Source organism: Sorex fumeus, unplaced genomic scaffold (assembly GCF_029834395.1).
Source record: "Sorex fumeus unplaced genomic scaffold, SorFum_2.1 ptg000198l, whole genome shotgun sequence".
In the NCBI taxonomy this organism is placed as follows: domain Eukaryota; kingdom Metazoa; phylum Chordata; class Mammalia; order Eulipotyphla; family Soricidae; genus Sorex; species Sorex fumeus.
Genome location: NW_026606255.1, coordinates 1,227,523 through 1,255,436, shown reverse-complemented (window position 1 = coordinate 1,255,436; position 27,914 = coordinate 1,227,523). Strand labels below are relative to the sequence as shown.

The 27,914-nt window shown below is 63.8% G+C and overlaps 1 protein-coding gene across 1 annotated transcript in view; it reads left to right on the top strand.

Moving 5' to 3' along the window:
• Positions 1-27,914, top strand: part of GRIK4 (glutamate ionotropic receptor kainate type subunit 4) — a 221,149-nt gene that overhangs the window by 52,232 nt on the left and 141,003 nt on the right. The window contains exon 2 of the mRNA XM_056108186.1: positions 16,313-16,444. Coding sequence (XP_055964161.1) covers positions 16,363-16,444 — 82 coding nt within the window. The 5' untranslated portion in view covers positions 16,313-16,362. The remainder of the gene's footprint in view (positions 1-16,312; positions 16,445-27,914) is intronic.

Sequence of the window (27,914 nt, the reverse complement as noted above, 5' to 3'; positions counted from 1 at the left end):
CTCTCCTGGCTTTGGGCTTGCTCTGTTTTGCATATTGTTATTATATTAATTTCCTGTGGCTGCCCTAACGAGCGACCCGGGCGGACACGTGGCTCGGCAGCAGACCACACGTCTTGGGTGCCTGACTCCCGGGTCAGATTCCCGGTAGCGTCGCTGCCAAATGAACAGCAGAAACGTTTCTTCTGTACAGGGAGGTATGGGCACAGCCACGCTTCCCTCATGGCCCTCGGGAGAATGTGTTCCGGGCCTCTGCTGGCCGCGGGTGGCTGCCGGTCACCCTGGCTAGTAGTCGCTGTGCACTGTCCCCGCCTGCATGGCCACACTGCCCGTTCGGGCCTTCTGCTCTGCATAGGGAGATGATGTGCTCAGCCTGCAAGAAGGCCAGGTCAAGCCCTGCCCCTCAGGCCCGTGGCTCCTTTGCCACCTCAGGTCCAGGGAGAGGCACCCCTGCCGTCACTTGGGGGCTCCCTTTGCAGCGTATTCCGATCAGCTGTCCTCTCCGTGCTTCTCCGGGCCGGACGGTCAACCCCCCCCCCACACACACAGGAGCCTCTTGCTGTCAGCACCTGGCTCCCTGGGCAGGATCCCCCCACCCGCAACCAGTCTTCGCTCCCTGGCCCCGATGGTGTGGGCTCGCTGTAGGGATGCTTTGCCCCTGGTGTGGAATTTCTCCCGAGTCAGCCTCGTCTCTAGTGAACGTATTTCTCTCTGATTCTCTCGGTTCTACTGTATTGCGCGGAAAAAGGAAGAAAAAAAAATCCCAAACTCCTTGTAATCTACGCAGTTGGTTTCAGGGGCTGCTTACACAGGGGACCCACAGTTTGCAGATCACTCCCGCTGGGATCTTTGGCCCTTTCAGCTCCCAGGCATGCCCTGCCCATGGGAATAAGGGCACCCCAGCCCCAGGCGGGACAGGATCTGCCTCCAAGGGGCTTCGAGCCCCGCCCCAGCCTGGTGCCCTTTCCCCCTCGCCACGCCCCCCGCCCCCCATCACTGCACTGCCGGCCTCTTTGCCGCTGGAGAGGCTAATGTGGAAATTGCTCGCAGATGGCACAAACAGTACGGAAAAGAGCCGCGCTCTTCATTAGCGCGCATGCAAGCTTGTGTTTTTAAATGATTAAATTGTTACCGCAATAACGACGCGGAAATCCAAACATCTTCCCCGTGTGGGCTGCTGAGGCTCCCTCTGCGGGTGCCCAGACCCCGGGACGGACTGCTGGCCATGGCGATGCCTCTGGGCAGCCCCTGGGTGGGGGTGGGGGCGTGCCCCGCCCAGGCTAGATGCCAGACCAGGCCCCGTCCCCCCTCGCGGTGGCCAGTGGCTGCCTGGGTCCCCTCTCCTGCTGCTCCACACCTGGACCTGGAATGACTCACCAGGTGGCCTGGAGGACTGGCCCTGCCCGCCTCTCCGTGCTGCCCATTGGTGGGGGTGGGTGCGGGGGAAGGGAGGTGGGCGAGGCGGCGCTGGGCACGGCGATGGAAGGCGCCCAGGTTTGGAATCAAAGACTCTCGAATCTGCATTTAAAATCAATATGTAGAAATAGACTCTAATTTCAGAGTGTGGTCAGCCAAGGCGGTTGGGAGAGAGGATTCTGGAAGGAGGGTGAAGGCGTGGGAGGAGTGGGGGTGGGGAGGGGGACCCCCACGGGAGGGGAAGCCAGGTGGGCGGGTCAGGTGCAGCCCAGTGGGGGCGTGGCTCAGTGGGGGCGTGGCCTCAGAGCCCTGGGCCTTGGCAAATCACTGCTCGGTTCACCGGTGCTCACTCTTTGGAGATTAGTCTGCCTTTGCCATGGCGACAGGACATCTGCCCAGCAGAGGTCCCCCAGGGGCCTGGGTTGCTGTGGCTGGAAGGCCTACCTGGTTGGCGGATTCCTTGTGCCAAACCGAGCTCTTGGGAGTAGGCCTGGAACAGGGTGTTTGGGGAGGGTGGGTCACTCCCTGGGGGGGGGGGGGCAGGCAGCAGCCTGGGGGTGTCAGGGCTTGTCTTTGGAGGTCACCCTCTGCCCACCCCAGGGGCTCCAGTGGTCTGGCTGCCGTGCCCCTGCCCCTCTCCTGCTTGGATTCTTCTAAGGATCCCAGCACAATATTTGAAGAAATACAAAAAGCCAAATTCATTTGTCAGGATAGAATTGCATTAAGGAGGATGAAATTAAAGGCTTTTCATGGAAAGAGATCTCCAGGATAATTTGATGGAAGACTTTAATTATTTCAAAGTGCCCCCAAAAAAAAGATGCTTTAAAAAAGAATTCATTTGGGGAATCACATAAAAATATTATGTATGTGTCTCTCTCGGAGTCTTTACAGTGGCTATTGATCTGAGGGCTGCTGGCAAGCCCCCAGGAAAGGGGGTTCAGCTCCCCCCCGCTTCCGTGCGTGGTGACGGATGAGGCCAGACCGTGTGCCAAGGAACAGCCACCAGGAGAGGGGAATGGTCCAGGCTCAGATCAGACCTGAACAGCAACCTGACGCCATCTTCACACGTTCTTCCTGCTTGCTTGCCCATTTCCCCATGTTTCCGGAAGGCTTCCCTCCAGCTGGAGGGTGGGCACCTGTCAGGGCCACACAGGGTGGTGGTCCAGAGTGCTGGTGCCATGGTTAAGTCTCTCGGTGCACCAGTTCCTCCAGTGTGCCTTGCCCTGGACTTTCCCGGGAGCACACACGGTTCCCTAGGGGCCCCGGAGTTCTCTTAGCCCACTCTCTGTCCAACCCCCGTTGGATCAAACCTGCAGGATGCTAGACATTGCTTTGAGCACAGAAAGTCCAGAACCATCTTGGTGCAAGGCCAAAACCTTCCCGCAGACTCACCAAGGATTGTCAGACCAGGTCCTCCCCTCAGGCTCCTCCTGAGGATAATCTGACATTCTGGAACTTTCCATCAGGCCCTTTGACTCCTCATGAGGATAAACTTTCTGGGGGAGGGCAGAGTGATGGGCCCTGAACAAGCACCTGCCTGAGGGGACTGTCAGGGTTCCCACCCTGGCACGGGCGGGCCACCACCAGATCCTGATGCCAGCTGCCCCCAGACCCCCAAGAGCCTCACCCACCTGCCGAGGTCTGGGCATGTCACCAAGCAGCACCAAGCAGAAAGGGTACGGTCTTCCCCTGTCTTCCCCGATGGGCCTTGACCAGATTGACCCCATCTTGGGAGCCCCCAGGCCAGGCCTGCGGGTGCTTCTGGGCCTGCTGGTGTCCCTAGGGAGAGGGCTTCCAGCTGCGAACAGAACAACGTCTGGGTTGTCAGGGTCAGTGGGCGTGAAGGAGACGGTTCCTTGGTTCCTTCGGTTCCTTGGTTCCTTCGGGTCCTTCTGACCGTCGGAATCACCACACTGGCTGTTACAGATGGAGTGCAGGAAATGCCAGAGGGGTCGTGTGCCTGGGGGCCGTGGCCCCCCTCTCTGCAGTGGGGTGGGTGGGGCTGTAAAGTCCCTCCCTGTCCTGTCCCTGCTGCCCCGGGGGCTCGGGCTGCTAATGGGGATAATGCGGTGGGGTGTGCTCTTCCCAGCCCCTGCTCACCCCCTGAGCCAGGCCTGCTGCTCCTTCAGTGGCCCCAACACGGCTGGGAGCCCCTCTGGAGAGGACCGCAGTCCCGCCCTCGGAGCTGCCCCTGTGAATCGCCAGGAGCCCTTGTTGGGACAGCGTCTGACTCCGGCTCAGGGCCCTTGGCTCCGTGCCTCTCACACAGGTGATGAGGTCACAGCTGGGGACCCTGATACCCCCCCCCAGAACCCACGCTGGGGACGGAGAGGGCCCGCAGGCCTTCTGCTGTAGTCGCCCCCATCAGAGGTTAGAGGCGGGGGGGGGGCAGCAGCCTTGGGGTCCCTGATGGGGGTTGACCCCATGCATTTTCCTCCCGTGTTTACTTTGGGGCTGCTGGCTCAGGAGCTCAGGATATGAGATTCGTGTCTGATGGTGTCATGCTGTCTGGGAAACTCAGGGTCCCTGGGCCGCCTCTGCCTGGAGCTCTGGTCTTGGAATATGGGGGCAGCATGGCCTTTGGGTGACACGGAACCTGGGGGAGATGCTGGGGGCCAGTGAGAAGAATCAGCGCCGGGGGTCTCCGAAGCAGGCGAGCCCCCTGCTGCCAGGCCTTCTCTTGTTATCTTAGGTTTGGTTTGGGGGGCTCTCTCGTGGTGCTGGGGGCCACCAGGGCCACAGTGGAGGGGGCCCAGGATGCCACTCCGTGCTGGGGACGGATGAAGAGGCTGTGCACAAGGCCTGAGCTGTGGCCTCTGAGCTGCCGCCCGGCTCCTGCCTTTGGATGTGGGCGGCCACCCCCGAAGCTCAGGGAGGCCCCTGGCTCTGCCCCTGGTGGCCGCGAGGGGTCAGTATGGGCCTGCTGCACGCAAGGCGTGTGCCTTTCTTCTGTCCCCTGTACCATCTCTCCGGCCCCCGTTTCAGGTCAGTCCGTGAGACAAGCCGCAAAGGCACCCATGATGATACAGAGGAAAACAGCCGAGCCCCGCCCGTGTACCGAGAGATAGGACCCGCTGTCTCCTCTAAGGTCCTTCCTAGTACTCGGGACCCCAGATCGCCTCAGGCTGGTCTCTCAGGCCCCAGGACAGTGTCACCTCTTCCAGGGAGGCCCTGGGGCGTGTCCTGTGCCCAGCTCGCTTCTGCTCTGTGTCTGGCTGGTGAGATCCAGGCAGTGGCCGGAGTTGGCTCATGCCAGTGGCGGCTCCCATGGGCCTGGGGTTCTGCGAGGGTCTGCGCGGATCCAACTCAGAAGGTGCTTTGGACGATCGCGGTCACATCCCTTCTCTCCCTCCCGTCTACGCAGAGGCCGCCTGGCTCCCCCCAGCCACCTCCATTCCCGGGGGCACGGAGGCCCCTCTGTCCCCCCTCCCGTGGCATCCCGTCCCCTCCTCTGGGGCTGTTTGTCCGTGGTGGTTTCTGCCGGGGATGAACCTGGTGAGTGAGAAGCAGGGACATGCAGGGATGGAGAAATCAGGATGGGTCCCCAGCCCAACTCCCCAGCGCATTCCCTGTGGGTCATCCTAAACCAGCAGCGCCTGGAGGGCCCAGGGTCCTCGTCCGCATGCTTCTGCCTATTCTGCAGCCTGACCAGGCTAAGCCAGGACAGTCCACGGGAGCTGCGTGACACATGGGGCAGGGGGACACTGGGACTGTGTCTCTCAGGTGGACTCAGCCCTGACGATCCCTGGGAGATAGGAGGGCCACAGGACCCCCACGGGGAGCTTTCAGGAAGTAAAGCCCCCCCCCCCCAAGCCACCCGACCAGCCCCTCCCCTGTCTGTCTGAATGTGTCACTGAGTTCGTTCATGTCCACTCCTGACTCTTGTAGCCTCCCTGGGCTGGTGTCTGGCCCGGGCAACTCTCGAAAGCTGTCGCCACAAGGTTGGTGGAGCAGATCTTATGTTGCAGGTGTCCTTGCCTCCGGAAGCAGCATGGGGCACCCTGGGACCAGCCAGAGCACCACAGGGCCTGGGGGCTGGGAGGAGGCTGGAGCCCGGGCCTTGGACAGCGGCACCCAGCTGGGCTGGGCTCCCTCTGGGGCCATGGCTGGGCACCCAGAAGCCCAGCAGAGGAAGATAAGTTCCTGCCCCCTTAGAGCTGGGGTTGAACAGTGCAGGGAACAACGGAGGGAGAGAGAAGATGCAGGAGGGGAGGGGGTGGAGCAAGGGTGCTAGCACACGCCCACAGCTGAGGCGCATGCTCCGGGGAGAGGCCGGCCAGGAGACCTGGGACTGTCGGAGGGGCCAAGGATGGGCCGGGCGCCTGCTGGGCCCCATGGAAGGCCCCTCGAGGCCCCCTCTCTTGGGCTTCTCATCCTTCCCTTGGCTTCTCCCCATCCTCGGGCTCCTGGGACCCTCTTGCCTTCAGGCTCCGGGCTACAGGTCTGGCTGTCGTCATCCTCCTCCTCCTTCCGGCCCGCAGAGCAGCCCTGCGAGCCCACCCCCTCTGGGCAGACCCACCGGTGTCTGGCCAGAACATCTCCCCCACCTCCCCCGCGTCTCCCTGACTCAGACCTGCTCCCCTCCCCCCGGCCCCCAGACAGCAGCCCCAGCATCTTGGCCAGAAATAGCTTTGATGACGCCACCCTTACGCACAGGGTGACCCCGGGAAGGGGTTCGAACCTGACTGGGGGGTCCGGGAGGACAGGGCCAGCCCTTCCTGGCCCAGAGCCCCCAGACCCCCGCCTGTTCCCCGTGCTGGGCCCCATCTGAGGAGCTCCTGGGGCAACTCACACCGGCTCTCCTGTGGACTTGGACTTGTGTCGGACCTGGGGTTGCCGGGGCAACCAGCAGACACTGCCCTTAGAGGTCAGGCCTCTGCACAGAGAGCAAGGGCGCAGGGACGAGTCAGTCACCACTGGTCACCGCCCTCCAGAGCCGCCTTTCTCCCCGTGGCCAGACGCTGTCCGAGGTCTGGGAGCTCCGAGGCCTGGTTCTCCTGGGCCCTGTCCTCCCCCTTTCAGCGCCTGTCCCCTCTGGACGTGCGAGAAGCCTGGCTCCCTGCCTCCCGTTGGGCTCTGCGACAGGCCGGCGGTGGCCTCGGGCTGTCCTTTGCCCAGGACGAGAAGGCCTTGAGATTCTCTCTGTCCTTCTCGCCTCATCTGCCGGCTGTCAGCACGTTGTAAATGGGGACCTCCCCGCCGCCTCTGATCTCCGCAGCGGTCAGTAGGAAGCCCTGAAACCCAGCGCTCCCCCTGGTCACTGCCCTTTCCCCGCAGAAACGCGAGTCCCAGTGGCCACAGCCCTGGACACTGCAGGGCGCGGGCTGTATTCCCAGGTTTCTCCTCCTCCTTCAGCACGTCAATTGGCGCCTCCTCTGTGCCAGCTATTGTTCTCAAACCAGCAGCAGCCCCGTGCTTGGGAACTTGCGTTTCAGCGTGGGTCAGGGCAGCCCGTTTCATAAGAAGAGCTTCGGCTGGGGATGAGCTGCGGCAGGGGGAGGGGGGACAGTCCGAGCTCCATCCCCAGCACAGTGTGGCCGCCCAGTGCCTTGGCCCCTGGAGCATCTCTCTGCCCTGTTTGACTTCGTTTATGTTGGGGTCACACAGTCGATGCTCAGGAGTCCTGACAGGGTTGGGGAACCATATGGGGTGCCGGGGATTGAAGCAGAGTTGGTCACGTGCCAGGCAAGTGCTCCCCACCTGCTGTACGATTGTTCTGACCCTGGATTCCATGTATGTCTTGTTTTGGACTTCCAGGTTGTGCTCCGGGGACCCCCGGGTCCACTCCCTGGACTATCTGGCCACCCAGATAGCAGGTCAGTGCTCAGGCCTAAGGGTGTGATATAGTTCAAGCCCCTTGGTCCCAGACCCCGGTAGGGCCACCCTAGCAATGCTGGCGCCGCTGCAGGACTAGATCCAGTGACGCCTGGGGACCGTGTGGTGCTAGGGATCGAACCCCTGTACCAGTCCCCTTGCGTCCCAGACTTGAGTAACTGTCAGGTGAGACAGTGGCCAGTAGGGCAGGAAATGCCACAGACCCATTTCCAGGGGCTGCTCTCTGCGTACGTGTGTGCACGTGTGGTCGTGTGTGGACAGCACAGGACACAGGTGGGTTTCTGTTGGTCCCGAGTCTTCCAAGAGCAAGGAAGCTCATTTTGTGCAGCTTCGTGTCTCCCGCCCCGTGGGGTGCTCAGCGAGTCCTCCTGAGTGCGGGGGAGGGTGCTTGGGGAAGGCCCTGTGCGGGAGTGAACGTGTGCGTCGGAATCAGGGCCGTTGGCTTGCTGCTAGCAGCAGCGTGCTGGGCTGAGGTCTAATTTGAATATAGCGAGTGCAGACTGAACTCTATCCCGGGCTCTTCTCATGCATCTTATTTAAAATGCCAGCGGCCCTCTGAAGTCGATGCTATTATCACCCCTGCTTTATCGATGCAGCAGCCGAGGGAGGCTCCAAGGTTCGCGTCTTGATCGCAGCTGGGGAAACGCAGGGCGGAGGCAGCCTCCCGGAGCTAATGCACTCGCTTGCACTTCCAGAAGCTGCTGGAAATGCTGCCACTGGCCCTTTTCGGGTCCCGTCTTCTCAGGAGGCGGCGGCGGAGGGCCGTGGCCGCACAACCCTCCAGAGGTCCCTGCAGGAGGCGGCAGAGGGGCTCAAAGACCACGGGCTCTGTGCCGAGGGCAGAGCTGTCCTGAGCTGCCCTCTTCTTCCCGTGGTCTCAGGCTGGAGTGGCACAGCCCGGGGCCTCCCGTTTCCTTTGCAGGGGGTGTGCAGTCACGTATGTGTGAGCCTGTAGATCCTGCGTGGCATCTGGGACATGCATGTACATCCTTCAAGACCAGCACGTCGGTCTCTCTGCAGTCTTCCCTGCCCGGGGCCGGGCCACCCTGCTGGCCTTCTCCGCGGGCTGCCCTGCCCAGCCGCTTGGACCCCAGCCTCTCCTGCCCAGGCAGATGGGTGTGTTCATTTCCACCCATTCCTCCTGTAGCCAGTGCCTGGTGGATACGCACCAAGTGTGCGGACGGACGGACGGACGGACGTGTGTGATGTTCACACTGTGCGGTCTTGCCCGCCTTGGCCAGCCCAGCCCTCGACACGTGTGGTGCTGGGCATGAGCTCAGTGTGGGAGCCCGAGAGGTGCTGGGCACGAGGCTCAGTGTGTGAACCCCGGGCGGGGAGCCCTCCATCTCTGCGGAGTGGGGAGGCTGGTCTGGAGGACTTGTCTTGTGCTGTTCTAGAAGGCCCCTTCCGTCGAGGTTGCGGCCCCCAGCCCCCCTCCGCCTGCCGGCTGCTCCTGGTGGCGCGTGGCAAGGAAAGTGTGTTTAATGTGTTCTCTGCCTGCTGTGTCCCCCTGTGCTCACGTTCTGGACAATTACGCCCCCGCCGGGTTTGTCGCCGAGCACGGCAGGTGGGGCTCGTTTGTAATTCACTCGCACCATTTGAGCTGGGTCGCGCCATCAGGGCGAGGATCCGCTCTGTGCCCCAGCCCCGCGTGCCCCTGAGCGCCGATGGTCGGTTGGCGTTGAGGGTTGAGGCTTTTTCCCAGCTCCTCCTGGTCTTAATTTCTGCAGTGGGAAGCTCGGAGCAACTTCCACCCTTGACCGTTTCCTAGTGTCGCCGTCCTCCACGCTAATGAGTAATCGGTACCCAAAGACCAATCCCCCCAAATGATGGTGATTTGGCTGCCGATAATAATAGCAATAATCACAATAACAGCCTTCAGTAATCCCAGTGATCGTGCCAACAGTGTGTGCTCGGAGCTGCAGGCAGATGGCTCCATCGCCGCCCAGCTTGGTGCCTTTAGGAAGGTCCCACGCTTCTTCTCCTTGGTGCGGATGGGGAAACTGAGGCTGGGAGAAGCCCTCCGGGTGCCCCAGGTCAGTCAGAAGTAGCAAGTAGCAGACTTGGGGCGCTCTGCCTGCTGCGAGGGGCGTGCGCCAGCTCAGAACCCTTTCTCTGCGCCGCTGATGTGCAGATGAGTCACGAGTGTGTGGAGACGAGTGGGACTCCAACACCTCCCTGGGCTCGCTTTGATTAATTAATCAATCATAACGTTTATTGAGCTCCAACTAGGTGGAAAACACTGTCCTAGGTGTTTTATAGGAAACAGTGAAATCACCCGTCTGTTCGCACACCCGAGATGGGGGGTTGGGGCTCCACCCAAGAACAGAAGCCAGGCGGGGAGAAGGGACCTTCCAGGCTTTCTGTTTGGACGAAGAGGATTTTATCTTTGAACCTTGACCCCAGGGAGCAGATAGGGAGCTTGGAATTTTGTGGGGAAACTGAGGATAGAGAGATTTTCAGGACTTGGTCACACAGGGAGTGTGCGGGGAACCCAGGTTGGGCACTGTCCTCTTGCCTTGTGCCCAGGATTTCTCACTGGGGCCTGACTGGACAGCCCGGCTGGAGGTCTGGGTGGTGCTCAGGGCTTCCTCCTCGCTCTCTGCTCGGCGTTCCGGCACCCTGTGTTCCGCTGAGATGGAACCAGGACCAGCTGGGCGTGAGGCCAGTGCCTCACCCCGTTCTCTCTCTCTCTCTCTCTCTCTCTCTCTCTCTCTGGCGGGAGGTTTGTTTTTAAACTAAAGAAGCAACTGGCCTTTTTGTTTGAAAATGCAGAAACTGTGAAAAGCACATCTCCCTCTGCCCCAAGTATGGTTCAGGTGCCCTTTGGTGGCTGGCACGGGTCCCTGCTGCCCCCACCGTGACTGTTCTGTGTCTCAGCTCAGCGCTGTGCCACGCCCGCCCCCAAGTGCCAGCACCCCCACTGTCTCGAGCACCCCCCCACACACACATTACTTTGCAAACCCAGTTCTCTGGCAGGGGCTGGTCAGTGTCGTTTATTCCTGCTCCTTAGAGTGTGCCCGCGTGGAGGTGCTTCGGAGTTTGTCCTTGTCCCTCTGAGGCCCTGCACCCAGCCCTTGTCCAGGTCTGCCCAAGGGGCAGCGGCCCACTTGCTGATGGAGGGGACCCTTTCACGCTTACACACCTTGCACCTCTGCGTGGCACTGAGCAGGGGGCTGGTCTGGGTGACCCCACGATCGCCCAGGCAGCCGTCTGCCTGACTCTGGAAGCCAGCCAAGGCTCTGCTCTCAGACCACGGCCTCGGACCCTGGCAGGGCTGGACACACAGACCCAGGGGCCTTCCTGGAGCATGTGGGCGGGGGCTGGAGCCCCCACATCCATCCCCCTTTCCCGGGTCTGTACGGACCCACTGCACCCCATCCCGCACCCTCTCCCCAGCCCTTCCCAAAGCGGGGACCGTGCTGACCTCAAAGGTGTCCCCACTTTCTTCCCCGTGGATATTCGCCACGTCTCTGTTCCGCGTGGCTCCCTGGGGGCCCAGCCTCAGGTAAATGCCAGGGACATTTGTCACCGTTCAGAGCCAGACTTGCCCTTCACACCCGACCCTCTGGGGCTTCCGCCGCCGCCTCCAGCCGGTGATAACTCTCCGGCCTGGTCCGCACCGGGTCCCCTGGGCAGCTCAGCCGTGGAGGCAGAGGCCTGTCTGGGGCCTGAGCGATGTGGAGCAGGGAGGGGCTGAAAAGGGGCATCCTCTCCCTCACCCTGCGGGGTTCCAGCTCCCTCACTGCGTGGGCCTGAGGCCCCCAACACGTCGTCCTCCCCCCAGTGGTCATCATGTGCTCTCACCACCTGGCGGGGACAGGCAGGGCAGGGCAGAGCCGCGGGGGGCGAGGGCCCAGGTACCACCTGCACCGGCACCCTGCCCCAGAGCTTCTCCATTCCTGAGTACCCCCCACCCCCAAGGCTGCTGGTGGGAGTGTGGCCGCAGAGGAGAGGCAAAGGGAGGGACGGGCCGGTCCAGCTCTGGTCTCAGGCCAGCCGAGTGCGGGGTCCGGGGGTGGGGGTGGGGGATGGGCTCCTGGGGAAAGGTGTGGGGGGCAGATGAGGAAGGAAAGGAGAGTGCCAGGGACTGGCCACGTCCCACAGATTCCCCGCACCCTTGTGAGGTAACACAGTGCCGGGGTGCCCAGGAGGAAAGCACCCCAGACAGGCCTGACCACCAGGGTGGCCGTTGGGTCTAGACCGGGTTGGCTGCTCAGTGAAGGGCTTAGGGGGTTGTCGAGGACCGGTCCTGACATGTGGGGGGGGGCAGCGCTGCAGAGCGGAAAGACAGGGCCCTCACGGCTCCCTCACTGCTCCCGAGAATGGGAACGAGTGACCCTCACCAGGTGCCCCTGCACCCTGAAACTCAGGCCGGACCTGGGTGTTCCTCCATCAGCCCCAGGGGGCCCGGAGTGTGGGACAGGCGAGGGGCGGGCAGGGGCATTGCAGAGAGGGGGCAGGGGCAGGAAGATGGCCCAGGGCCTCGAGGAGGCTCTGAAGGAGCCGTGGGACCTCTCCAGCTTTGGGGTCCCCACCTGCATGTGGGGGCGACGGCTGGTGGTGGTGAGTCTGAAGCAGCCCCCTCCCCCCCAACCTTCTCTGCTCTCAACATCGCGCCTGGCCTAGGAGCCGTGGAATTTGGGAGCTGGAAGGAACCGCGGAGGTGGGTCATCCGGCCTGACTCCCTCCTTCGGAGCGAGGCTCAGCCGGTGGCCTCCCGCCCACCGTGCGCCCGGACCCCTGACGCCCAGCCCGGGGCCGCATCTCAGCATCGCTGCTGTTGCCAAGGAGACGGGCCATGCAGACACTGCCCGCCGGAGCCTGGTTCTCCCCGGAGGGGCTGTGGCACCTGGGGCAGCCCTTCCGCCCCCGCGGTGGGGGTGTGGGGCTGGCAGAGGAGCCACAGCCATTTGTCTGAGAGCCCCGAGCGTCCTGAGGAGTAATCAAGATCGCGCTGGCCGCAGTCGGGAGAAAACCTGTAATTAATCTGACTGCCCCTCTCATTGCCTCCGTCCTCCGCCTCCACACGCCGTCTGGTTGCTGCCAGCCGGGCTCCAGCCCACTGCGGAGTGTGACGATTGATGGTCCCTTGGCCCCGAGAGGGGCGCGGGTGGGCCAGTAGCGGGAGGGACCCTTCAGGGGGACCCTCTCTGGGGGCGCTCATGGTGTCTCCGCTCCAGACAGGCACACGGCAAGTGGGGGGGGCACGCGATGGACACCCCAGGGACCCGCCCCCCACACCCCCGGTCAGCTGCAGAGTTAAATAACCAGCTAACCAACAGCCCCGGGCTCTGTTGTGGGTGCCGGGTGCAGCTGCCGACCCTGGCTGGGAAGACCACCCTGCCTCGTGCAGCTTCCATCTGGGGTCCGGGAAGCGGCTCAGAAGTGTGAGATCGGAGCGAGACACAGGAACGAGACACTTTGGCCCAGCCTTGGGTTCAGAACAAAGGGGAACGGGGCCCGGAGAGGGGTCTGCTGCAGGTAGCCGGCGGGCAAGGGTGCCGGCCTCTCCCAGAAAGGCCTCTTGCACATCCGCTCTCTACTGGGACCCCTTGCTCTCCGCGAGGCTCTGTGAGTGCCTCTCTGTGATGGGGCTCAGCAGAGGCCCCAGTGGGTCCCCGCGCTCCGGATACTGTCACCCCGCCAGACAGCGCTGACAGCCCTCTTGGGTGGGCTCCCAGCTGCCTCCACTGCGTGGCCACGCACTCAGACACGGAGTCGCATAGGAGGTTCTGTGCCTGCTTGGATCGCCCTTGGCTCCGCCCACATGCCCTGTTCACCTGCAGCAGGAGCCTCTGGCCAGACACCCTTGAGTTTGACCCTGCGTCTCCCCGAGCCCCGATTCCCGCGTCCGTGCGGCTGGCACACCCGCCACCCGCCCTTTCCGGGGCTGGCAGGTTGGTCGTGAGTCATGAGTCATTATCGAGGCTCCCTGCTGGTCCTGCCGGCCTGTGATCCCCGGAAGGAGCCGGGGAGATGCGTGAGCCTCCTGGCCGTGCAGGTGTGTGGAGGCGCTGCTTGTGAAGGCGTGTGGTACTGTGTCGGGCCTGCGGCGCGCCGCTTGCCTCCTTCTCCTCCCGCTACGGCTGCGATTGCCCTTTGCCCACGTCCTCGGCCCTTTGTCTGCTTAAGCGGTCCGTTGCAACGACAGCGAGTCCTCCAAATGTACCGGCCAAATGGGTCATTCCTTTTCATCTCGGTGAACTCGGAAAGTGCCTCTTGGCCACCACCTGCTCCTTCATTCATTCCCCCCAGCCTTTATGGCTCCGGTGGGGTGCCAAAAGGACGGTGCGAGGTGCCCGCCCCGGGGCCTGCTCTCAGCTATGCGTGGCTGCCAGCAGGAATGCCCCAGGCGTGGGGGCAGTTCTGCAGTGAGGCTGGGGGGAACTGTGTCTAGAGGGGAGGCGGGGTGCCCCCGTGGAGGGTCCTGTGCAGTGGGGTAGCAGAGAGGGGGCACAGAGGCCAGAGCCTGGTGGGGCCCCTGTGGGAGCCGGGGGCTTGTCCTCGTCCTGGAGACCCTGTTGCTGTGAGCTGTGTTTTACAAAAGCTGGAAGTGGGAGCCGGGAGAGCAGAGCCTGGGGGCGGCTGGGGCGTAGGGGGAGGAGCGTCTGGGCCACGGCGGGCACAGCTGCCAGGATTGGGGCTCTGGGTAGATGTGGGTGTGGGGAGGGAGAAACCCAGGTGCCGCCCGCCTGGGGCTGGCGGAGGGGCCCTTGGTGGGGCGTGGGGAGGGCACCTTCTTCCCCTGTCAAGAGGTGTGAGACTTGGGGGTGGGGGTAGGTGCTCACAAGCGCCCCCTGCAGGTGGTGAGACGCCAGGGGGGGGAAGGCCTCAGAGGCGGGGCAGTGGGGGGCCTGGGTGCGCTCGGAAGCCAGAAATTTAATAACCACGGATAAATTTAGTGGCTTATCTGGTATATTACTGGTTACCAATCCTGAGGACTCAAGTAGGATCAGCTAATAGAGATGGCACTTTGGGCTCTGAAGTTCCTAAGAGGAATCCGTCCACCAACGGAAAACAAGACCCGCAGTTTCTTGGAGCGTTCTGAGAAAGAGGCACAAAGTCTCGTCTCTCCGCTCATCTGTCAAACGACGAGGCTGAGAAAGGAAGGGCAGAGGGGAAGCCGGGAACAGCGGCCCGCGAGCCGGGTGTCCCTGCAGCCCCGCGGGCACCCGCGACTGACCTCTCTCTGGTTAAATAGGACATGCTTGCTGCTTTTACTTTTGTGTGTTGGGGGCAGGCGGAGCTTCTGTCTCGTCACTGTGTGCACGATGCCCCCCCCCCCCCCCATGGAAAGCTGAGAGCAGCCTAGGAGCTCAGCCACCGTCGCCCGTATCCGTGGCCTTGGCCAGCCAGGGGGCCACGGGCCGTGGAAGTCGGGCCTACCCTCGCAGCCGAGTCTGTCCTCAGACAGAATCTGACACCTCCTTAGCAGGCTGCGTGGAACGAGGGTGCAGCATGCAGATCGGGCACCGTGGAAGGCGTTCGACATAAATTATGATATTTAGTATTGCCTTTATGCCGCCTAATCAGATTGTTACAGTTCTCTCCTCTCTGACAGTTGGCTCATTTATCCACTCAGCAAGCATTTGTCAAGACTGTACTGTATGCCAGGCGCCGTTCGGGTTCCCAGGAGGCGGGCCTGCAGGGCGCCTGCCCCCTGCCCCCTGCCCCAGGCGGAGAGGCGGCTTGTGGCGTGACCTTCTCGTGCCCCTCCCTCTCACCAGAGCGCATCCTTCCCGAGGGCCGCCCGAGTGCCCGGGGCAGAGGCTGGCCTTCTCAGGCTGCAGGGCCGCGGCCCCTTTTCCTCTCCCACCTGGGGTCTCCCCGTTCCTGTGCAGGTGTTGGTTGGGCACCGACAAGTGGACTGAGTCCTGGGGAGGTGCAGGTGCGGACTCCGAAGCGGGGATGCCTGTGGGGAGAGTCGCGGTGAGAGGCCTCTCCGTTGTCTGCCCCTCAGGGAGCACACACTCCGTTTCCTGCCCTGTCATGCCCATCTTTGTGTGCTGGGCAGGGGTCCAGGGGCTGCACACACAGCCCCGCCTGTCGTGTTCCCTCTGGCCTGGGGTCGCTGAGTGATCCAGGGGGTGGTGGCCGCTTCTGGGCACACTGGCGGGGGTGCTTCCTGTTTGTTCACTTAAGAGAGATTTCCAGCAGGGGTGTTGAGTGATTTTTTTTTTAAGTAAAAAGGGGGTGGAGGGCCACTATTCTGGGACTATGTATGTTAATCCAGTTTCTAGGAAACAGTCTGAGCCGTGTGCATGTCCCCCGACCCCTGACCCCTGACCCCAGGTGAGAGCTGGTGCTTCCTGTCCTTGCCCAGGCTGGCGGCTGCTGTTCTTTCATCCTTGCACGGTGTCCTGGGGGTCGGGTGCTGCTCTCAGTAGCGTCCCCTGATGTCCCAGGAGGCAGAATGTCTGTTACGGTGGTTCTGGGGGGTGGTCGTCGGGGAAGCGTCTGTCCAGCCTTGACCCTTTTTGCGGGGTCAGGGTTGCTCCCCAGCAGGGCTCTGGAGGTCCAGGGCCCACTGGTGATTCTCTCGTGTGCAGCATAGGGTGCAGTGCTGCTCGGGGCAGGGGCTTTGCGTTGCCAGGGGTTGGAGCTGAGCTGGGTGTGTGCCAGGCGTGGGACCCCAACTGCTGCATGTCTCCTGGCCCGGCCATTGGCGGCGTGGACTCTGCTGACTAGGGGCTGGGGGGGGTGGGCACTGAGGGACCCCGAGAGGGGAGCGCAGCTGTCTGCCCGCAGGTGTGGGCTCAGCGAGGGGACGTCTCCTGCTGATGGGGGGGCAGGCGGGGACCATCCAGCTCTCAGCATGGAGCCAGGGCGGGGTGGGCAGGCGCTGTGCTGTCTGTGGGGAAGGGGCGAGCTCTGAGCTGGAGCAGCTTCTCCTTTGGGTGGGGGGACCCGGGGCTGGGGCTCTGTGTGTGAGTGTGCCGGCTCGGCTGGGGGGGCCGAGTTGGGGGCTTGGTGAGAGACATGGTGGAGGCGCGGACTGAGCAGCGGTGGGCGTGAGGCCCTGCCCGGGGGTCCTGGCTGACGCGCTGTCCCTGTCTTGCAGAGTAATGTCATGCCCAGACCAGCAGGGGGCTCCATGAGGAGTGTCGGAAGATGCCCCGCGTCTCGGCGCCTTTGGTGCTGCTCCCGGCGTGGCTCGTGATGGCCGCCTGCAGCCCGCACTCGCTGAGGATCGGTAAGTGCTGGGAGCACACACGGGGGGCCGGCGCCCCTCACCTGCCGTCCCAGAGCCAGGCGGGGCCTCGGGGAGGCACCGGGCAGGTGTCCAGCTCCCGGTGATGGGACAGAAGCTGCAGGCACCTCCCCTGGTGCCTGTCCCCAGCTCAGCTGGCCCCGGGAGCGGCGGCGACCAGGGGACGGTGGGGACAGCCGTGAGGTCCCGGCTGTAGGTCTCACTCCACCCAAGAAGCCCGCGGCTGAATGTGGCTGTCCTCGAGCCCAGGCTCAGCAGTGTCCTTGGCTGGAGATGGGCCCCTCCTGGTCACTGCTTGATCCCGACCCTGCTTGCCGTGGATGCTGGGGAGGCTTGGCCAAGCCACAGACGGATGCTCTGGGGGTGCCTGTCCATCCGGTGGGGGACGCAGGTCCAGTCTCCACACCCTACGCCTTTGCCAGCCGGGAGAGCAGAGCGGTGGGCACAGGCGGGTCCTGCATTCACACAGCAGCCCGAGAGGGCCGGGGCGTTTCTGTCCAAGAACCTGTAAGCGGGGAGGGCACAGCGCCAGGCTAGGGGGCCGACGGTCAAGTCAGGGCGGGGTGGGGGCTCTGCAGGAAAGAAACAAGGTCGGGAGGGGGCCAGGGTCCGAGAAGGGTGGAGAAACGCTGGCCCACATCTCCCTCGTTCCTGCTGTGGGGTCAGACCAGGCCGTCGGCTCAGGTGAGACGGGGCAGGTGAGCACCACAAGTGCTCGTCGATCTGAGCGTGTGCGGGGGTCGCTGATGGGCACCGGAGCCTGGACGGGCACCTGCATGCGCCCGGCCCGCCCCGATTTCCCACCCGGCACGCCTGGAAGACGCGCGTGGCAGAAACAAAACCCTCCGCTCCCTGTCCCCCCATTCATCTCTCCTGAAACTTCCAAAGCTCATTTAATGCTGCTTAGCGGCAAGGCAGAGACCGATGCGTATCCTAAGACGCCTAATTTATAAGATGCCTCCAGTGACTCCGCGTCTGCCGTGGCGTGCCTTCCCCTTGCCAGGACGGGGTCGAACCCTTGCCGCCGGTTTGTTTGCGTTTGTGGGGGAGGGCCCCTCTGGCTCTGTCGCCCGCGTGGGGAGGGGCCCGCCAGCTCTGTCCTCACGCTGAGGGCCCCGCGCCGTGGTTTATGCCGGGCCACGTCCAGCCTGTTTCCAGCCTGGGCCTTGCTGGCTGGCACTGTTTAGCCCACTGGTCTCCTGCAGTGCCTCCCGCCGAGGCCGGAAAGCAGAGCCGGAGCCTCAGAGAGGGCGAAGAAAAGACCCCTGGGCGGCATTGCCGGGCCGGCTTCTCCCGGGATGTGGGCACTTTCTGAAAGGATGGAAAAATGCTAATTACGGGAACCCGGGAGGGACCTGGGGGAGGGCTGGCGGGGGGAGAAGTAGGTCAAGGAGACGGGAGGTGGCACTGCCCCCGGAGCCTGAACCCTGGTGGGCTGCTGGGGGCCCGGCCCAGGGACTGAGGAAAGGGGCTGCCACCACTCACTGTTCCCGGGGCCCCTCCCAGGGAGACAGACTTGCGAGACGTATGGGCCCGCCGGCTCCCACCGCAGCGTCCCTTGTCTGCGGTGACAATACGGATGTCTGTACAGAGCGGCCAGACCCATTACCCGGCCCGGGGACCGCTGTTTGTCATTCAAGCGAGACGCGGGGCGGGAGACACAGCCAAATTGTCTCTTGCAGTGTCCGGTGTTTACCCCCCGAATGAGCTTTTGGGTAAGAGAAAGGGATTTTATTTATGGCTGCCAGGCTGCGCGCATAAATCCCCCAAACTCTCCCACATGTGTCAGCTGCCTTTGCCCATTGATCTCCCAAAAATGACACTGGATTTTTGCTTCTGTCCCTCGGGGTCTTCTGCGCGTCGTCTCTGGGAACCACAAGTTAATAAATGTGCCTGGGGGACCCCGCTGGGCCCCGCCAGCTGCCCCTGGAGCCTCGGGCCATCAGGTCTCGGGCTTGCGCACTGCCCCTGAGAGCTGGGTCCTGGGTCAGGGCCCGGGACGTCCAGCCTGCGGCCTCTTAGCTCTGTGGAAGCAGGAGCATCCGTGGGGCGAGCCTGGGTGTGCTGCTGGCGTCCGTGGGCCACCCTGCCCTCCGCGGGGTCCCCGTGTCCTGTGCCTGTGGCGTCACACCACTGTCAGGCCGGCTCCCAGGGCCAGGAGTGGGCTCCCAGGGGCCACGGAATCGGGGCAAGTCACTGCCACTTCTGGGCTGTGGGTCGTGGTGGTGGTGGGGCCAGGTCAGTGGAGGGAAAGGAGAAAATAGAGACCGGGAATTTGGTGTGCTCCAAGAAGCGTTCATGGTGCAGGGGCAGCTGGGGTCCCGGAGCTCCCAGGGGCTGGGTGCAGCTTTGACTCCATTCTCCTGCTCCCCAGGGCTGTGTCACTGACGTGGCCGTTGTCAGATCTGCCTGTCTGGCATGCCCGCATGGGTCCCAGGGATGTGTAGGGGCCCGAAGCCCGACCGGCGCTTTCCGTTGTTATTTTATGCTGTTCCGGTGGGGACTTGGCTGCACTGGTTTTGCTCAGCACTTACTCCTGGCCCAGTGCTCCTGTTCATGGACCATCGGATGCCGGAGATGGAGCCTGTATCACCCCTGTACAGAGCAGTGTCCTCTGCACGGTCCTGTCACTGCACGGATGTCCTAGGCCAGCTAGACAAGAGACAGGGCTGGCCTGGGCTCCCACAGGGACTCCCCCTGCCCCCTGCTGGTAAACCCAAATGGCCCTGGGCCCTGGCCTGGGATGGGTCTGCTGCCCCCACCCCAACCCCCAGCTCAGTCTCAGACGTCGGCACACTGTTCGCAGGCAACGTCCCAACTGGGGGGGGTGCAGCCCCCAATCCCCACCACGCTGGTGGTCTCCTGTCCGGAGACGGCTCACGGTCGCTGGCCTTCTTCCCTTTCCACACAGCAGACACTGCTCTAGCCGGGCCGCTCGCCCCCGTCCCCGGCCCTGACTGACCACTCTTGGGGTTACGGAGAGCCTTCTTGGGCTTTCCATGGGCTGGTTTGGGCCCAGGGCCGAGGCTGCCCCTGCCCGAGCCCCGCTGCTGCCACCTGCCAAGGAGCCCCAGAGCCAAGGAGTGGGGTTGGGCAGCCCCCAGGCACCCTCGGAGGCCGGGGCGTCACACTGGGCTGGGCCGGCGGGAGGGAGGGATGGAACGCCGCTTTGCTGGAAACACTCGTAAATTTGCTTGGTGGCAGGATCTGACAGTGTGAGACTTTGAGCTCTCAGCCCACAGATGAAAGAGCAGGGATTTCCCAGATGACACGCAGGACGTGCAGCCCCGGGGGCCTCCACGGGGAAGTGCCGCGAAGCTCTGCCAAGCAGCACCTCGGGTGGGGCCCTCCAGGGGTGCCCCCGCACGGATGTCCCAGGCCAGCAGGCTGGGCAAGGGACAGGGCTGGCCGTGGGAAGTCCCCCCGCCCCAGCGCACCCCTGGGCTGATGAACCCGAAGGGCTCCGGACCCTGAGTGCTGCGGGGGCCACACCTGCCGTTCAGGGCCGACTCAGCACCTCAGAGACAGAAGGGCCAGGGATGGGTCTGCTGCCCCCCCACCCCATTTCAGCTCTCACCTGCCCTGGGAATGAGCGGCAGAGACCCCCCCCCCCCCCCCCAGGAGAGGTGGACGGGGCCGTTCTGATGGGCGGTCAGGGGCATGCAGGGCGGCTGTGACCTGGTCGTTGCAGCCGGGGTGGGCCTGGGGCTTCCTGTGGGGCCCCCAGTGGGGCGCCTCTTCCCAGGGAGCCCCAATTTGTGACCTGGAGGACGTCCACCCCTGGGATCTGGCTGCAGGGCTGGGCCGAGGCGGTGGGGGTGTGGCTCTGCTCTCCGCTGCTCCCTCCCTCTAAGGCCCTCCCTCTAAGTGCTTGAGGGTTACTCCCGGCTCTGTGCTCAGGGGATCCCGTGGGTGCTGGGGATCAAGTCTGGGTTGGTTGTGTGCAGGACAAGCGTGTCCCCACTATGCTCCCTCCAGCCCTGGCGCTCAGCTCTGCCCCCCGACCCCCGGACGCTTCCAGCACGGGCCCCTGGGAGGGTACTTGGCCTCTGCTGGATCCTTCGAGGGCGCGGTGCTGTCCCGGGGCTGTGCAGGGTCAGGCGTGGCACGGAGTGGCCCATCCTCTGGGGGCGCTCAGCACCTCAGCCCCGGCGTGTGCCACAGCGGTTCAGACAGCATGGCTGGCGCCCAGCTCTCAGTGATGTCCAGGTTCTGTACGTCTGGTCTGTCCAGTGGGTGTGATCCCCGACACCTCCCCCCCCCTCCCCCACCGCCGGGCCCCGTGAGGCATGTGTCCATGTGTTGTGGGTGCTGTGGGACTGTCAGCAGGCCTGGCTCCTTGTACGGCCACCAGCACGGAGACGGTCCCTGTGCTCCACTGCCCTTGGCCCGTATGGGGCTCTCACAGATCCCAGCTGCCGGCACTCCCTGCCCAGGGCCTTAGACAGCGTCTCTCTCTGTTGCATGGCCTCTGTCCAGCGACCAAGGCCGAGCTCCTGTATGGGGGCCTCGCAGGCATGTGGTCACGGTCCCTGCTGGCCTGGCTCCTCTGCATGGCTCGGTTCTCCCGAGAGGCCCAGGAGGCCGTCCCTCCCTGCTGGGGGGCCGTGGCAGGCAGCTCCTCGCTGTGTGGATTTAGAGAACCCGGACCCCCACCCCCAACACTCCCTGGTGTCGCCTGCCCATGCTGGGGTCTGGGTCACATGACAGTCCCTTCTGGAGGTCCTGCTGTGGGGCCTGGAGAGGGTGCGCCCGAGTCCCTGTAGACGGTCTCCAGTCCAGCACGGTCCTCGCTAGCCGCCAGTGCCGGCCTCACCTGGCCCTCCTGTTCCTGTGGACAGGGCCTGCCCCATGGCGACCCAGGAAGAGGATCTTCCAGGGTCACTTCCCCGGGGCGAAAGGGGGTCACTCAGGGGAAGGATCTGCTCTGGGGCTCATGCAGTGACGGTGGCCCAGGCAGTGGCACGTGTCCCCAGGGGTCCCACCTTTGCTTCTCAGAAGCCCTTTTCCGGTGCGAGTGGGGTCGAGGAGGCACCATTTAAAGGGCCTGTCACATCCCTGCAAGGTCAGCTGGCCCGTGGCCCGGGGGGTCTGGTGCGTGGTGCGGACGGGGATTGGCCATTGTGTGGCTGCGGAACCTGGACCTGAGCCCCCGTTTCTTAGACCCCCTCATCCCCACACGACTGCTCCCTCGCTGGCCCCCTCACCAGGCCGGCCTCTGTGGGGCCCCAGGACTGGGAGAAGCTGGGCGTGAGTGAGGTTGCCCAGGCCCGGCACTGCCCGCCCACGGGGCTCCCTCGGGGAAGGGGTTTTGGGGAGCAGGAGTGGCGCGGGCTGCACCTTCAGGCCGAGAGGGAGCGCGAGGCGTCGGCTGCCGAGGGGCCTGTGTGCCGCTTTATTTATAGCTGCTTGTTTATTCGATTCCAAATGCTGTTTAACCAGGAGTCATGTGGCAGTGATCTTTGATTACTTCTGCGGTTAATGGCTCGGCATCTATTATTATTGTTATTTTTCCAGCCTGGCCCCTGTATACCGGTGCTTCCTCTGGGAGGTGCCTGGGTCCTCGTCCCCTTAGCCGGACACAGGGTCCCCTGGGGAAGATGACAGGGGAGGCCAGCCAGGTGCTCAGAGGACCAGGCCGAGGGCCGCCATGGCGGGTCGTTCTTTTTGTTGTTTTAAGGGGCAGACTGGAGGAAGGAGAGGCGAGAGCCAGAGGCACAGGCACGCCCAGGAGAAGAGAAGGGCTTCATCGTGGGGTAGACACGCCCGGCCTGAGGGGTAGTCGCCACCTTCAGTGACTGTCGGTTGTGTTATGGGGCAGTGCGGCTCAGAACGCTTCCCGTTTCTCTTCCCGTTTGAGAGTTGGGGAAGCACAAGGCGCCTGGCGCCGGGCTGTGGGACAGCGGGCAGGCCGCTTGCCTTGCACGTGGCTGGCCGGGGTTCCACCCCCAGCACCCCAAATCGCCCCGCCTCAGCCCCGCCAGAGTGCAGAGCCAGGAGCGGCCCTGAATGTCATCGGGCGTGGCCCCCAAGCGGAACACAACTGAGAGGAAAGCTGAGGCTCAGAGAGGTTAAGTGACGGGGTCACACAGCCTGGGTGAGGCTGGAGCTGGCACGAAGCCCCCAGTCTCCAGCGCCCACTTATACCTGCTCCGCTGCCCTGCCTCAGCTACCCGTCCCCCCCCACACCCCATGCTGGGGATTGAGCGGGGTTCCAGGCTGTCTGGGCCGGGCTGGCGGGTACTGTCAGAGCCTCCTGCAGACGGGCCCTCATCCCCGTCCTACTCAGAAAACGCCCTCACCCCACTCCCCCGCCCCGGGGCAGGCCGGAGACCCCCATTCTGGGATCGAGCCACACAGAGCCTGGAGTGTTCTGGCGGGTAGAGCCCTTCATGGGCTGTCTCAGAGTTTGGAGGGAGGAGAAGGGTAGGGGCCTGGCCTGCACCCCACCCCCAGGCCCCCTCCTGGCCCTCCTGCTGTGCACCCCCTGCCTTCTGCCCACCCGGCCAGGAGTCCTAGGCCTGGGCACAGACGCGTCTCAGGGCTCCCCAGGCCTCCCGCGCCCACCAGCACGAGGCCCCAAGGAGGCGCCCTCCCGCACCAGTCCCCTCCCCGTGGCTCCCTCCTGCTGCCCCTCTAAGTTTTTACTGCCCACCTGGGTCGAGACGATTCCCCGATTAAGTGCCATTTAGCTGTTGGCTGGCTGTTCCCTCCGTTTTATGGCCACATTCTGCCCGGCGCAGGGGCCAAGGCCCGCTTGGTGGAGGGAAGGTCATGAGGACCGAGCCAGGCAGCGGCCCACTTAGATGGGAATTTAATAAACTTTCCAGCAAGCCTTAATCATCAGCAGCCGGCCACCGCTGGGCAGGCGGGTCAGCCAGACTGGGCCGGGGCCGGGGGGTGCGTGGAGGTGGGCGCCCTGCTGGAGAGGTGGAGAGGAGGTGGCCACGTGGGGAGGGGGGTGGTCACGAGGCGCCCGAGGAGAAGCCGTGCGGCTGTGCTTCTAGCAGCTGTTAATTAGTTGCAGATGATGAGATAATTCATAAAAATTAGCAGTGATTTCTCCCCTTGTGCTGATACCACCAGGCACTGAGTCGGCTGTTGCGGTTGACGGCTCTGTGTCGGGAGCAGGATGTCGAAGCAGGGACAGAAAACACAGCCGACCCCTGCGGGAGGCAGCTGAGCCTTCCCGGGGGCAGCGGGGAGGGCCGGGAGGCAGAGCCGGCTGGCGAGGGGCAGGGCCGCAAGTTCCAGGGTCTGGCCGGAGCCCTGGTGAGTTCATCGAGCGGCAGCACCAGGCCTGGGCGGGGGAGCCCGGGCTGGGAAGGCCACCATGTGGCCGGGTCACCTTGGCGGCGAGGAGCGGATGGCGGGTAACTCCAGGGGAGGAGAGCTGCCGGGAGCAGGGGGCCTGGGACTTCCCCCGGGTGGGCCCCCGCTTTCCCCTCCAGCGCCCGTCCCTGAGCGTGCACGTCCCTCCTGCCTGGCCTGGGCCTGGGTGGGCGCCTCACCGCGCAGCTTCCTGTGCGGGGCCTGCCCTAGGCCTCCTTTCTCAGCTTTCTCAGCTGCGCGGTGACCACCGGGAGGAGACAATGATGGCAAGTGGGGACACGCGTGAGAAACTCTGGTTCCACTCGTCACTGGCCTTTCCTCTGGCCGCCACCCCCCCTCCGGGGCCTCTGTAGGGAAGAGAAGCCGGCTTGGAACCTGCGGCCAGTGCTCTGTTTGCGCTGTCCCGGGCATTGGGGGGGACGGAGGGACGGCGGATGGACCGTCTCCCCCTGCTCGTTGCCCTGCTCAGGAGAAGGTGCAGACTGGGCGATGCCGTGGGGGTGGGCATCCCCGGACAGGAAGTGGCCTTGTGCAGCTGAGCCTCTCAGGTGTGGGGTGGTCATGAGACGGTTGGGCCTGGCACTGCTCTGCTGGTCACTCGGGGCCTCCCGTGGTGTGACTCCCCTCTTTACAGACCCAATCTCTGAGTTCTGTAACCCAAGGAGCCGGGGGGGGGGTTCAGATCTCACGGGAGTTGGGGGAGCAGCTCCCAACAGTGCCCCAGGGGCCGGCCCCGCTCACCCGCCTTCACAGGGTGTCACCATGGCTGTCCATGCTGATGTCCTGGAAGGACTGTAGATGACATGCTGCCCTCCAGGGCTGTGCCCCTCCCTCCCACCAGTGCAGGCCTGAGCGGTGCCAGGTCCTTCAGGTTCTGCCCGCTGTGGCGGGTTCCTGGGCCCCTCCAAGGGACCGGCTAGCCAAGCGCCTGGCCCTCGAACGGTTGAGTAGACGAAGGACTGAGCAAGATGGACAGGTTTTTGTTTTGAAAAACAAAGCATGGTCTCAGGAGTAGGAGAGATGGCACGGTAGCTGAGTGCAGGCACCGCGTGCGGGAGGTCTGGGTTCCAAGGACCCCCAAGACAGACAGAAGACAGCCCCCCCAGCAGAGAGGGCTTTTAAGGTGGCACTTAATTCAGGCCCGAGAGGAGGCAAGTGCAGGGATGGTTCGAGGCAGACGGAGCTCCCCCTTGGGGGTAGGGGACTGAGGAAGGGCCTCCCGCGGGAACCGCCTTCCAGTTCGTAGCAGGGCGGGTCAGAAGCAGACCAGGCCTGGGAGCGGACAGAAGGGCAGTTAAATACTCTGTTTGGACCTGGTGTGGAGGTGTGGCTCAGGGAGGTGGATGCGTGTGAGTCTGTGTGAGGCCCCGAGATTGGTCCCCAGTGCACACTGGGGTGGTCCCTGGAGAAAAGAACGGAAATGGGAGATTTGAGACGCTGGCAAGATGCCAAAGGAGAGTCTGCTGCCCATAGTGGACCTGAGACGGGGCCGGGTAAGGAAAGGCGGGGACGCAGGCCCGCCTGGGAGAAAAGGTGTCGGGGACCTTCTGAGCTCCTTTGAGTGTTTGCTCAGAAAAGAGGGATGCGGTTCTGCAGAACAGTCTAGAAAATCTGCAGCAAACAGCAGGGCTGACCAGGCAAGACAGTGTGGCCGCAGGAAGGAGTGGACAGCGGGGACTCTTCACCAGGTACCTGGGACTGATGGTGAACGGCCGGTGGGACTGAGTGGGGCTTACCCCGGGGTGCCCCCCCACCCCAGGCCGCCAGCAGGGGACAGGGCTCCCCTCGGAGCCCTCAGAGCCCCGCCCCCACGTCCCTGGGGACGGCCGACATTCCCTGAGTTCTCAATTCATTCCGCTAAAGGACATGAGGGCTGTGGACAGAGGCTCTGACCAGCCCCTCTGCTTCCTGGAACCCTGCAGGCCCTCCGGGAAAGCAGGGACCAGTCCTGGCTTTCCCAAGACTCTCAGAGGCGCCGTGGGGGACAGCACCCACAGAACCGCCCACTCCAGCCACTGCTTCCAGAACCTAACACCCCCCCACACACACCCCCACCACCACCCCCTGCCGTTGTGTCTGTGTCTCACTGTCAGCTCTGAGTTCGCGTTTGATCTGGCCGTGCTCGCTGGTCTCCATGGAGGTATGGATCCGTCTCGAGTGATCCATCCTTGGCAGGAAGAGGACATCACATACAGATTAGGACCTCAGAAAAGCCCCAGGCTACGGGGGTGGGGGGGCTTGGTGGGTGGCCGAGTCAGCTGTGGGGGCGCCCCCTCCTCGGGCGCCTCCTGGGCCCCCCAGCTGCCGGCCGGCGGGGTGACCAAGGCAGGGAGATGGATGCTCGGACGCCTGTGTGCGGGGGAGCACTCATTAGGCTGAGGAATGAGCGCTCGGCACTCACCGGGCCCCGCCACTCCATCAGGTTCCTAATGATTTTGTCAGGGTGTTAATCCCCGGGGCGCGTGGCAGCATTTTGATATCAGCAAACAGATTGAGTTTCTGCTCAGATAACCCAGCACTGAGTCCTGTGCGAGGGCGGAGGCACATCCATCATCCGCTAATGGGGTGAGGCGGGCTCGCACCCCAGAGAGCAGCCTGACCCGGGTCCCTGCCCAGTGTGGACCCGGTGTGGTGGCACGGGGCCGGGGGGAGCTGTGTACAGGCACTGTGGGCCCCCCCTTCCCTCCCAGAGCCCTTCCTCGGGGTCAGGGAGCGCAGAGTGGGGGGTCTCAGGGCCCCGGACGGGACTGAGGCTGGCAGGAGAGGTGGGGGCAGGGCCGAGCCAGGAGGGGAGGGTGAGGCAGGAGCTGCTGGGGCCGCACCGTGACCTGCATGTGACCCCACGGCCACTGCTGCTGCCTCCGGGGTCTCCCACATTGGACTCCTGCATCTCCCTGATGCTGGAGCCCGCTGGTCATGGAGCTCGCTGGGGCTCCCGTGGCCCTAAAGCAAAGGGCGGAGCCCCCCAGCGCTGACCCTCACCTGCTCCCACTTCTAGGCTTCCTCCATGCGCGCCTCCTCCCGGCACAGAGCTGGCCGCCCCCACCCTCCCTGGGCCCTGCCAGAACGAAGTGCTCATCCTTGGGGGGAGCAAGCCCCCGCCCCGCCTAGGATTCTGGCCCCGTGGCCTGCCAGGCAGCGGTCTCTCCTCCGCGGCCCTCCCGCGCTCCTTGGACATCGATGAAGCCGCCACTGGGCAGGTGCTGAGCTGCTTGCCTTGGGTTTGGCTCTCTGTGCGGCTCACTGTGATCAAAGGTGGTTTTTTCGGTTGGTTTATTCTTGGTTTTTTTTGTTGTTGTTAGTCAATTTCAGACAAAGCACAAAATAAATTTTAGATGTCTTTGGAGAAGGACGTAAAAATAATTTAGTTGGGCAGGAAAAGGCTCCCGGGCTCCACCTGTGGGGCAGCCTGGAGCCTCGGCGGGACGCTCGCCTGCCCGCCCTGCTGCGTGTGCAGCTCCAGCGCCGAGGGAGGCGCGCGCCCGAGAGCGTGCGAGGTGGTCCTGGGCAGCGCCTACAGACCTGCTTTCTGCAGGAATGTTTCAGAAGGCCTTTTTGCCAAGACTTGGACCCCTCTGGTGACCCTCGACCGGCGCTTCCTTGCCAGGCCGTGCTCTCTCTGCCCACGGGCACAGGCCTGGGACCCCCCTCCCCAGGCTCCTGTCCCAGCCTGCCTGCGCCATGTCTCTGCTTCCAGAGCAAAGTCGGGCCTGGGGAGGCACCTGCGGCCCTGCCCAGCGGGACTGGGGACAGCAGTAGTGCCCGCAGAGTGAAACCCACCAGCAGGAAACACCTTTTTCCCCCATGGGGACACAGCCTTGCCTGGGTCCTGTGGCTCCCCTCTGATGACGGCCCGCCTCGCCCGCCTCCCCCCACACCCCTGTGCATGTGCTGACATATATGCGCACAACATGCACACACACGCACACACATGTACACACATGCAAATAGGCACACACGTGCACACACATCCACGCACACACACACATACATGTGCACACAGGCATGCATACATGTGTACACACGTGTGTACACACATACATAGGTACACAGGCTCACAGGCGCATGCACGTACCGTCACGTGTCTGTCTCCCCACCCATCCAGACTCCACCTGCTCTC